General features: G+C 36.8%; 1 protein-coding gene across 1 annotated transcript in view; it reads right to left on the bottom strand.

The window, feature by feature from the left end:
* Positions 1-369: 369 nt before the first annotated feature.
* UBE2D3 (ubiquitin conjugating enzyme E2 D3) overlaps positions 370-12,364 on the bottom strand; it is a 29,404-nt gene continuing 17,409 nt past the window's right edge. The window contains exons 2-7 of the mRNA XM_075066223.1: positions 9,555-9,618; positions 9,424-9,455; positions 5,685-5,762; positions 5,204-5,309; positions 3,675-3,768; positions 370-1,872 (exon numbers count right to left, since the gene is read on the bottom strand). Of these exons, the coding sequence (XP_074922324.1) occupies positions 1,827-1,872; positions 3,675-3,768; positions 5,204-5,309; positions 5,685-5,762; positions 9,424-9,455; positions 9,555-9,618 (420 nt within the window). The 3' untranslated portion in view covers positions 370-1,826. The remainder of the gene's footprint in view (positions 1,873-3,674; positions 3,769-5,203; positions 5,310-5,684; positions 5,763-9,423; positions 9,456-9,554; positions 9,619-12,364) is intronic.

The raw sequence follows: 12,364 nt of genomic DNA, 5'->3' as shown, positions 1-12,364 counted from the left end.
AAATCACAATTGCACCTCTATTTTAAAACCAGAACAAAACCATGTACCAAACTACATATTCAAATATTTTATAAAAAAGTTAAGGTTTAACATTTATTTTACATCTAGCTTTCCATATCCATGTGGAGACAAGGAATTAGAATGCACATGAACTATAAGCAGTGCAGAAAGTGGTGCCAGAGAGAAGTCACAGATGCACAAACTGATAGCATAGGACCAAGGGGGAAGAAAAAAAAAAAAAAAAAGCTATGAACAGTAAGAATGGAGACAAAAAATAAGGAAATTCATGAGGAAGATGGCAGGAAAGAAAATAGCAGGATTAATAATGCCCTTGTTGCAGAGGAAAGAAACTAATGGCACAAGACAGCGTTTCTTGTCAAATAAAAAATCCAATAGCAATGACTCTTTATTCATTCACATTTAGCCACCTGAAATAAATGTCTGTTGTATTAAAATATTCATTAATGTAAATGGCAGCATGGCAGAACAAGTCCTTTTCAATGAATAAGAAACATCCCACATAGTAAAGTCACTTCAACACAGCCTCATGACAACTCCCACATCAAAACAGTACTTTATTTTGCAGTTTTTGCCCCATTATTACTCTCACATTAAGATCTTTCAGCTATCGTGTATACAAGATGAAGAAAAGCTTCTCAGTCAGCAAACAGGGTGCATCTGGAAATGCCTCCACAATACACCACTTCAGATCTGCTGGGTCCCAAGTCCATCCCTGAACTCTGGGCTCCCAGTACCAAGTATAGCACACTAAGGCTACACTACGAGGTTAGCTTATTAATTCTGCATACATCAGGCTGATCAATGTGTCAGCCTGCAACAGACCAAGTATTATAACTGAAAATGGCAAAAGATTCACTCTATTGAACTTTACATCATTATTTGATGTCAAACAATGAGGCAAATCCCAACAGTATATACAAAAACCAGCTTTGCTTTTAGAAAAGATTGTTTCCCATATTGATTAATCCAGGCAGCTAACTCATTGGTTTATGCAACTTTATTGAAGAAAAATAAATCAGTTATTAGCAGAGCTATTAGTTGATCACTCATCCATTGACAACTTGCTTCATTTATTCAGTGCTATATTAAACAGTGTTCTGGAAGACAGATTAACTAATAGCTCCAAGCCTCCTAACAAAATTTAAATGAATTACAAAAATGTTCTGAGACCCTATTTTGGAATACAAGGGATGTTTGACTTCCAAATTTTCATTTTCTGTAGAACAAGAACTGGTCATTCTTTTATTAACATGCATAAGATACATCACATTTTCTGTTCTGATGCTATAGATTCTGTACCAATTCTTCAGCCACGTCAGTTATGAGCATAAGCATATAATAAAACCTCAAATCTCTAACACTGGAAGGTTTAAAACAGGATGGATGTTGCTACTGCAATGTTACTTCCTTTGATGTGAGAAAACTGAACATCCATCTCCCCTCCCCTCAGGTGATATCTTCAGTATCTGTTAGAGCAGTGAGGAATGGTTTTAGTCTCATAACCAAGTTAGAATGAAGACATTGGCCACATAATACACATGCTCCTTTTAAAAAAAAAAAAAAATCTGAATGTTGGGCAATTGTTCTTGTGTAACTACTTTATAGATTCTAAAAGCAGTTATTGTCCAAAGCTGGAAAAACTAAAGTCTTCTCAGATGAGCATGTGCATGAATGGAAGGAGGTAAACAAAAAAATAAAAAGATGAGGTCTGATAGGGGAGCAGCCGGATAAGAAAATCAAAAAAGGAACAGTAATTTAAAGTTTATTCCAGCTATAATGCAGGTTATTTTGACTTTAAGGTATCATCACATGGCATACTTCTGAGTCCATTCCCGAGATATTCTGTTGTATCTGTGGATAAAGGAGGAAACACATTAAACAGGTCCAGTTAAAGCACAAAGTGATACTTAATATACTACTTTTAGAAGAAAGTTTTCAGTAAGAAATTACTGAAGAAATTCACTGCTACTGCTGCTGCTTTCAACTGGCTGTTCCAGTTCTTTCTATACTTTCATATGTAATCTTTTACTGAAGAAAAAGTCTTACCAGAACGTCTTCAAGAAACTTAGAACAAAAGCCTACGTTTTGAGACTATTTGAAACACACTTAGATTGCATAGAAGATAGGTAAGTTGCTAGAAGCATGTTATGAAAGATTATTGCATGGGGTGGGAGAGTAAAAAGGGGTGAAAATTAAAAGTTCACTTTTTTGATAGATATATTAGGTTGTTTGGAGCCTGATTTTAGAACCAAGTCTACAGAATACTGCATGCTATGATTAGAGATGATATATTGAATCCTACAGTCAATTCTGTTATTGGTGGATTTTCAGTTATGTCTTGACAAAATTTCCTTTTCAGTTGGAGAATGATGCAAGACCCATTTTTCATAACAGCATTCTGCCTAGGCACAGAGTTTTTAACTGAAAAATAATGACAATGAATTCCAGCCAGTGTTTGCTTTTAGAAAATGTTATTAAAATAGGCCATGAACTTTTTGTACAACACACTAATCTACAGGAATTGGGCAGATACAATTAGTTTCTTAAAAGCATGCTTGTCAGTATTAAGTTAATTTCTAGCTATACAAGTAAAAAAAACCCCAAATAACCAAAACCAGCACTTTTTCCCTTTTTAGCACATTCAATTTTGCCTGTACACACGGAGTCTGAATTTGGACCACCTAGATTTTTATTTATACATGGTGGTTTGACTACACAGACCAGTTCCCTCCACCCCCAGTCTCTACAAAATTTGGTTAAATACTTACCAGGACAGAGGTACAAGCTATCTCAGAACCTCAACAATTCAAAAAAATCTGTTCCTTACTACCACTATGCTTGTTTTGCCATGCAAGAATATTATCTATTTGTGAGATATAGTAATTGGCAAATACATTTCACACTAATCACAGATCAAGCTGTTAAATATTCAGGTTCAATAACTGATAAATCCATTATCTTTGTTAGTTAATCCAGTGTCTTAAAGCATGCAGCACTCAAGTGCTGACCGTCTCCATTTTGTTAAATGCACCGTCAAGTGCAAATATTCTTACCCTACAGCATAGCGTATTTCTCTGTCCACTCTCTTGCTAACCTATTGTACCTAATTGGACAAGTATATTTAATATTAATATACAAACTTCAACAGCTATTTCAGAGTTCTATCTGAGTACAACTGTAAAAACCATGTTTGAGACAAAACAGTTTCTACGCAGATAGAAGATAAAGCCTTTATCCAATGGGAAGCATCAAAATGGAAAAAGTATGCAGTTATCAAAAGAAGGCACTAGAGTATTTACAAGGGTAATTTCTCTCCTCAAACTTTAGAGGCTTTATATAAACTGATACTATTTCAGAGTCTTACATGAGACTGCTTAGAGTAAACCAATAATTTTAGATAAACTTTCAAATACAAATCACTACAACATTAGTGAAACACCTCCCTGCAGCTTCAAAGATAGCACACGTTTCTTCATAGTTGCATGTTTCCATAACCAAAAAATACCAATTACTTCTTCCTATGCCACAAATTCAGTCTGAGAGAGAGAGAGAGATCAAAAGTAACTCATTCATTCCCTACCACTGTTTTCTAACACAAGAAGAGTATTTTCACAGTATATTAGTAAATTATCCTTATATAATTCTGTACTTACTTGTCTCTGTCTGTTTTATAGATACGTGCAATCTCTGGCACTAGGGGGTCATCTGGATTTGGATCACATAGCAGTGAACAAATGGATAAGAGAACTGCAAAATAACCGAAAAGATTGCTCAACAGTCAAATCTGAAGAAAGCTCTCAACTAAATACAATGGAAATACAGTTAATTTGCTTTGTTAGGACAACCTCAGTATGCTATAAAGAAAAGATTCATTAGTCTTTTGTTTATGATGCATGTTGAGTAAGTTTAGAGGCAAATTACATAGTCCAACTCTAAATGTGTGGCTCACAATCATTAAAATATATTTATAAAGGTGTTTAACTACCTACACCCCCTTTTGTTTGTCCCTGAGCTCCTCTGACTCTAGCAGTTCCCACTGTCCCACAAATATACACAGAGAAAGGTAACGCTGTCCAAACTACAACGTTACAGAGTGGCAATCCACTGAGCCATGTTATATAGCTGATCAGCTCTTTCACAGCTAGAAGTCTCTGATAAACAGATTAGAATCAGATGGAATTTCTTCTCTGCAATAGTAATACAGTAATATTCTAGGCTGATCAAACTAGATACATACTGATAAGATAAAAGGAAACACTAAAGTAAGACTACTATGGAGAAATACTGTTTGAAGCAACTTATTTTTTTACATTCTTCATTTTCCATTAGTGTTTTTTAAAACTGTGTAAAATTCAGAACAAGCAAGCTGAGGGTATACTGTCAACACAACATGCAGATCCAAATTCAGACACAAGCTTGGTTCTTGCTCCATGAATAGGCAGAATCAGTAGTTCTGTAGATAAAGGAACCCTTTGCTTATTCTGACTAGTGCAACTGATCTCAGGGGGATCTACCAAACCAAAAAAGGGAAGTGAGCTCTGGTGAGCTTTTCTTGAAGTCAGTTAGTTTCAAGAGTTGAATTCATTAGATTTAATGAGAATATTCACATTTACAGGAAATGGAAGTAAAAAAACCATAAAGCAATACTGATCACAATCTAAAATATGATTACTAAATTCATATATGGAAATTAGTACTCCATATTAGCAGCCAGCAATTAACTGCAAAGCATTAGACTGATCACAATCTAAAACTGAGAGTTTTCTATGAGCACACATGCACCAACTTAAGTTACAATTTTAGACTGACCTACTTAAACCAATGCAAAAGGTTGTGCAGACACTTATTTTGGTTTAAAACCAGGTTAATTTCAGATCATCTTCATTTAGGAATAGGTTAAAACTGAAATAAGCCACTCTAATAGAAGTGTCCATACAGGGATTCAACTGCACTGGTTCATGCTGGTGTGTAGAAAGAGATTTAGCAATAGCTAAAGTAAAACTGCACACAGTTTCGTTTTTTAAATAAAAGGTGAAATAAGCATACAATGTAATCATTACCACATATGCAAGATGCCCTTCTCAGGCTAGAGTATAATGGGAGATTAATGGAATGCCAAGAAAAACTAAGCAAAAAAATTACAGTATCAAAAGAAAGATGGATTTTGTAATGTTTTCTTCACCTTTAGAAATAGTTAAAGCAGGAGACCACTGTGATCTTAGAATATCGAGACAAATGCTGCCATTACTGTTAATATTTGGATGATAGATTCTTGTTGTAAATGCAACCTATAACAAAAAAATAAGAAGTATTTGTTTCACATATGCTAAACAGCGTAATTAAGAGTTACACATAAGCACAGATACAGTGCACCTGACTTACTGAAATGTGCGTTGTGGCTCCTGAACACCAAACATTTGAATCAGATACTCAGCACTTACATGCTACTTTTCCTCACCACTGTACAAACATGAGTTATCAACATTTCATATAGTTAAGTATCATCTCCACTTGTCTGGCAGTGAAGAAGTTAAAATGATTTGTTCAAGACAAAAAAAGCCCAAGTGAAGCAGGGCTGCTATTAGAATTCAGATGTTCCTGATTTCTGTTCCTATGCTCGGTTCATTAAAAAGCATTAGTCTCACAAAGAAAGGACTACTTGCCTTAGGTGGCTTGAAAGGGTAGTCTGTAGGGAAGTGAATTGTCAAGAAGAATACGCCGCCTTGATATGGACTGTCATTCTGTCGAAGAAACATGTCCACTGTAATTATACGCCTGAATTAACTTTTGCAAGAAGATACACTAATCAATTAGCAAGGCAAATCATTCACTTAAAACACAAATAAGATGTTTAATCCACAATGTAAGCACTGAATTTTGATGATGCCTGGGCTTAATATTGGGGGAAAGAGATAACTGACTGCAGCAATTGGTCACTGGCAATGAATTTCCTCCAGAACAATTGTATTCTGTAAAGCCTTAGTTTAAAGCAAGTGTCAGATGCAGGCCAGATCTGGTTCTGACATCTTCTTCCACCCTGCAGTCCCCTTGGCAATTTCAGATGTATCCAAACTGCAGCAGCTCAGAGAATCAGGAGAAAGCTGGAATATGAGGAGCTTAGGAGGGACTAAGTGCCTGACTAGCCACAAGCAACTGATCCCTACTCCCCCTGCTCTTGTAGCAGTTTTTTATAGGCCAGCTGCAGTCCTTTCCAGCCTTCTGCACATTCTGTCCCCGCCATCACCACTGCTTAGCTTTCTGGTCCTTTCTCTCACCACATGCCTGGATCCCTGCCTCTGGGTTACACATAACCAGGTTCCTGAAAATGTATTTTCTTCCCCTGCTCAGGGAAAAGGCAATCATAATGATAACCTCAAGGGGAGAAAATTCTCAGGTTCAAGTGGTGGTGGAATTACCACCCGAAGTACGGCAACAGAGAATACTCTCAAAAGGTGGAGACTGAACCAGTGACTTGTCATTTGGGTGGGGGGTGGAGAGGGAGGGAGGAAGAAGAGGAAGGAGAGAAGCACATACAAAGGAGGAAGTATAAGCTTTATTAAAAAGTCTTTAAGTGCAATATTTAACTTTGCTGGCTAAAGAAGCACATTCTGCAATTTTGTAGTTCTTTCTTGTTGCTTTTTTTTAAGCCACACACACACACACACACACTCTTGGCCTCAGGACTGCGCAAAAAAGGGTAATTTGATCCTTGTCACAATGGGTTTCACATACTTGGTCTACAGGAATACTGGAAGATGGCTTTATTCTGTTGATCTATTTTTTAAATGTTATATCCTTTAAGGTCAATCTCTTGTTTATATACAGACTAGCCACATCCTATTCCTTTAGTTTATATATCCTTTAATATCCGCAAATGAAGCAATGTAGTTAAAAGCCAACAGATAAATCCAGGGGCAAAAATGAAATGCTAGAGTTGACACTTCAATAAGACAGCCTTGGCAGAGATTAAGAGCATCATGTAGCAGTCACTGAAAAATGCTATATTGGCAAATGAGAAGTTCAAGAACTACTTCAACCCTTTTACTGTATACATGCTGGAAGCAAGTCTTAGTAGTTGAAGTGAAGTCACAGAACTGGTTAGAACAAGTGTAGAAAAGAACTATGAAAGCTTCCTAATATGTCTGACAATGAGAACTCAATCCTTACTATTAGACTTCTGTGCCAGTAGTGGATCTCAGATGTGGAATATGTTAAGTCATCTATCTGCACTACCAATGACTACCCTGTCATTAAGGTATGAGGCCTACACCACCAGTGGACCACTAAGCTATTACTCTAAAGCTAGGATAAAATTCTAGCTAAAATTCTGCTTTAAAGTATGTGCTCATGCTATTCCAAAGGGCATAACTAATAAAAGCCTCTTGCCTGATAGCATAAAGATTAAGTGAGAAAAAGAGGATAAACACTGAATGAGCAGGAAGAGGTAGAAAAGAAAATATTTCTGAATTTGAAGTCCAACTATACTTTGAGTGTTCTGTGACCATGCAGAGTCAATCACGTAAGTATAACTCAATGACATACAATGGAGATCATTCCATACTTGAAGTAAACTTCCAAAAGTATTAGTATAGCTATTAAGCAAACATTCTGGTCTCTCTGGAGTGCATACTTCGTTGCATGCAAAGGGATAACAAGCTGTAAGAACAAATCCAGCATTTGAACTTTGAACTGAAGATACAAGGATTCTTCAGTTTGACACCCAAAAGCAGCTCTGAACTAACTGGTATCAGTAGAATATCTAAACCACATTTGGACATATGTGTAAGCTCAAAGTAGTACATTAACACTGATCTGATAATTAAGTTCTACTCTAACATGACAAAGGCCTAATCTACACTTAATTCAGGTCAATATAACTATGTCACTCAGGTATGTGACAAATCCACACCCTGGAGCCCCATAGCTATGTCAACCTAACCCTTGCTGTAGACCCAGCTAGGCTGATGAACGAATGCTTCCATAAACCTAGCTGCTGTCACTCAGGTAAGTGAAGTCCCTACAGTGACAGAAGAATTCCTTCTGTCACTGTAGTCTGCATCTATAACCCAGGGTTACAACAGCATAACTATGACACTTTAGCTATGCCACCACAAAAGCTGGAATTTAGACCTGGCCTAAAAGTGTCACTAAAGGGGTTCCATGTTTACTGGCACTTGATTCAGTTTGCTCAGATTTCTAAATTTTGAATCAACTGCCAGCCCTGACAGAGCCTGGAATCTGAAAATGACCTAGTACCTTCTCATACCCCATTAACAGTGAGACTGCAGATGAAACAAGCCTTCAGTTGCATACATGCAACCCCATTAGCCTTCAGTGAGGTTGTACAGGTGTAACCAAGACTTGATTTTGGCCTGCAGAATCTTATTGCTCATTATGCATAAGAAAGAGAATCTAATCCAATGTTCAGATCCCAGGCTGAGTATGCACACCTGGCAATTATATCACTCCATCTGTAAACTAAGCAAGTCTGGAGTTGTTCTATATATGGAACCTTAATATCTTTTAAAAAAATCTCTTTTTAGAGGAGAAATGCACATTAATATTCTCTTCATTATACAAAAAGCTGTTTTCAGATCCCAAATACAAAACATGCACCAGTGTACTATTTTTACTGAAGGGAACACTTTGTTATAAGGTATCTAGCCACAGCTTCCTAAAAGACTACTTAGGGTATTTTTTTTAAATAGCTTTAATCCAGATAGGCATGTTTTAAAAAAAACTTGATAAAGTTATGTTTGAAATACTAAAGCATATCAAATGGCCTGTGTGGTTTCCTAGAAGCTTCAACTACTTGGTTAACTGAAGTGCTAAGAAGTCTAACCTGTAATGCTCTTAATCCTCAATAATGGCAAGGGGCTTTTGACCTTCTTCCTAGTCACGTTATACAAATCACATTCAAATTTAAAAATGCATAATAAGCACTCAGAACACTTTGCACTTCAGAAAACTTTTCTATTTTTACAGAAATGCTTGAAACTATGGTAAGTTCCACTAGTCCAAACCTCAATTTTCCTCATCTACATGAAGGGTTTGCACCAGGGCAGCTATATTGATAACTGAAATTCAGCATGCAGACAAGGCCCATGGGGCATCAGAACTACAGAAACTCTTTGGCATACAAACATTCTACATGACAAAATGACAACACCTTGCATTGCTATGCAGGACATTTGAATTCAGGTACATGTCATGTTACGGAAGCGACAGGCCAACGAGGAATCTGCATAACTCAAAACTCACTTTCCCCCACTCTGTTCTCAAACTAGCATTTTTGAGACTATCTAAATTAAAAAAGACTGGAGAAATCTGAAGACAATTCTTATTCAACAAGAACTATGATTTCAAGTTAGTATTAACATTCATGGGAGTCAGAATACTTACAGGTCCCATAATTGTGGCTTGCCAATGGAACACTAAAAAGGAAAAAAAGTCAGTGTTAGTGTTATTACTTAGACACTATACACTTTTTGAATTAAAGTGAAAACATAACATTAAAATTTAATACTACTTACTATCATCTCCAACTGGACCTGCAGAACACTGTGCTGGAGGGTCACGGGCTAAGTCACTAAGTTCCTAAATAGAAAACAGCGTGTTCAGAGAGAGTGAGTGAAGTGCCTTAGCCACTGTCCAACTGGATGTACAGAAAATCCTTACATTGTTTTTCCTGGATAAAGAGAATGATTTGGCAAACCTATCAACAGGAGCAGTTGTGGCTGGCATTAGCAATGTTTTCACTAAAGAGAAACAAGACCTGCCAGCACTGGCAATTTAAGTTAGTAAGTAAATTGACTTTCCAAGTATCAGCACTCAACAGTAAGAACAGAATTACTACTTGTAGCTTTTAGATACCCCAATGCAGGGGGGAAAAAATACCATGAAGAATTAAATGAAGCCCAACAAATATTAAGTATCTTTAAGGAAGGAAATCTTGAACATCACAAGAGGCAAAGGACCAGGTAAAATGTCTTCACACTGTGCAAAAAATCTGAAATTTATTTCTATTCTGGACAAACAGCAACACAGTTATTTCATTTCCTCTTCCACTTCGATGTAAGACAGATCCTACATATGGTGTTAACGATTTTATGAGGCCCACCAATAGATCAGTCTTTTCAGTTCACCTTTTAGAGAACAAAGATTACAAAAGGAATACAACATGCTTTTAATAAACATAATTAACATTATGTAACAATTTCGCTCAAGTATGTTTTTAAAATCCTGAGAAATCTGAACACAGACATGGTTTATCGAGTGGCTTCACAAAAGGGAATGAAAATAGGGATTTAGAATGAAAGATTTTAGTCCATTTATAGCAGTTGTGAAATCAACACAGTAAAACCAGAAGTCTCAATCTCAGATTTCTCAGTTAAAATAGCAATTGTCTTGAATTTCATTGAAAAGGGAGTGTCAACTGCCATTTATGTAGTCAAAAGTCAGTCAGTTAACTTATTCTTCTTAGTATACTAAAAGATTGCAGAGGGATTTAAAAAAAAAAAAATTCTTCATAGCTAACCTCTTAAGACATCAAGAAGTTATGCATGCAAGGAAAGCAAACTAGCCCCTCTTTCTATAATGGATTAGTGTTAGAAATCAAATGCATTTCACTTACAAGTTACTAAAACCAAACACTTTGCTATATGTCGAAGTTTAAGAAACTTAGACTTGAGTATTGTGATGCACAGACATATGGAAATTTTGACGATGCAGCTTAACATCTTTATAGCTGAAGTAACTTTCACATTCATCTTGGTCTGTGGTGAGTTTACAAACATTTGAAATAAAAACACTTTTGACCAGTTATGGTTTTAGCAAACTCACCACTTGCTAATACTTGAACAGCAAAAGGCAAAAATGCAGGTCAATATGGCATTAAAGGACATTTCAATATTCCTGTCCCTTTAGTCAAACAAGATTATGACTATGTAGGACAGCAGTTATTGGAAGGCAGACAAAAAAGTTTTCCGTACTCCCTCACCTCTCAAAGTTTCTTCAAAATACTCTTATAAGTAGTAATTTTTTTTTCTGTTCCATTAGAAAGTCCTGACAACATAAACCAGTTCACTTTGTAATTTTTCCTTCAACACTGCAGAAAACTGTCCAGCAAAACAGACACAGCGTTGATGAGATATTATCTTTTATTGGACCAACTTCTATTGCTGGGGGAAGAGAAGCTTTTGAGCCTCCACAGAGCTCTTCTTCAGGTCTGGGAAAAGAACCTAGCAGAGCTCTGTGGAAGTTCAAAAGTTTCTCTCACCAACAGAAGTTGGTCCATGAAAATATACTGCCTCACACACCTTGTCGCTAATATCCTGGGAGGGACACAACTACATCTACACTGCATATAGCAAAACAGAGGTAACCAAAGCTGACCTCCTTCCCTCCTAAACATTTAACTTAATCTGAGGTGTTACTGTCAAAGCTTAGTTCAGACCATCTATAGAGCTAATATAAAGCATGGCAATCAATTGCAGTCTAGGCACTTTAACAAAAACAGCAGCAGACAACTTCACTATATACCACCCTTCCCATTCTTTTACAATAGATTCTATGACTTCACTCTAGATCAGGACATGTTATACTGGCTAGACTGGAATATTCTGTTATCTTTTATTTATGGTACTTTGCCATTGTAACTAGAAAGGTAAGTGGTATCTCTAAGTCAATCTAAATGGGCCTGTATCCGTTTGCTTTTGCAACAAATCACACAAATTATGGATCAACAAGGCCTGAATTTAGAGTTGGAGACTTCAAACATTTTGTATTGCAATGTTTCTCCTGCAGTTCAGTTTTGCCAAGCAATGGCAGAGTGAAATTAATAGTATTATGGTCATTTTTTCTACTGCTATTCAGACATAGGGGCAGCTGTTCTTTCCACAGAAATCAAGATAAATCCCATGTGAAATGTCTTTAATTACTCAATTTGTGCATGGTTTCTATTAAATGGCAGAGATTCTTCAATTTAAAGAGATTTTAGGTCATTTAGGTTTTAAGTAATTTTCTGGTACATCATAATATTGATAAGATCCCTATGTTGTTACAGGGTTCTTCTCTAAGAACATTCCCAACAGGGTGAGAAGTGGTTTCATTTTAATTCTTGAAATGGTACTAGAGAAAGGAGAAAGAACGCCCTAGGTTGGGGTGGGCAAACTTTTTGGCCCGAGGGCCACATCTGGGCATGGAAATTGTATGGTGGGCCATGAATGCTCACAAAATTGGGGGTTGGGAGTGCAGGTTCCAGGCAGGCTCCCAGAAGCAGCGGCATATGTCCCGACTCTGGCTCCTATGAGAAGGCGTGGCCAGATGGCTCTGCACACTCCCC

This window comes from Chelonoidis abingdonii, chromosome 5 (assembly GCF_003597395.2).
Source record: "Chelonoidis abingdonii isolate Lonesome George chromosome 5, CheloAbing_2.0, whole genome shotgun sequence".
In the NCBI taxonomy this organism is placed as follows: domain Eukaryota; kingdom Metazoa; phylum Chordata; order Testudines; family Testudinidae; genus Chelonoidis; species Chelonoidis abingdonii.
Note: the sequence above shows the minus strand (reverse complement) of the source record. Positions and strands in the feature narration are given on the sequence as shown.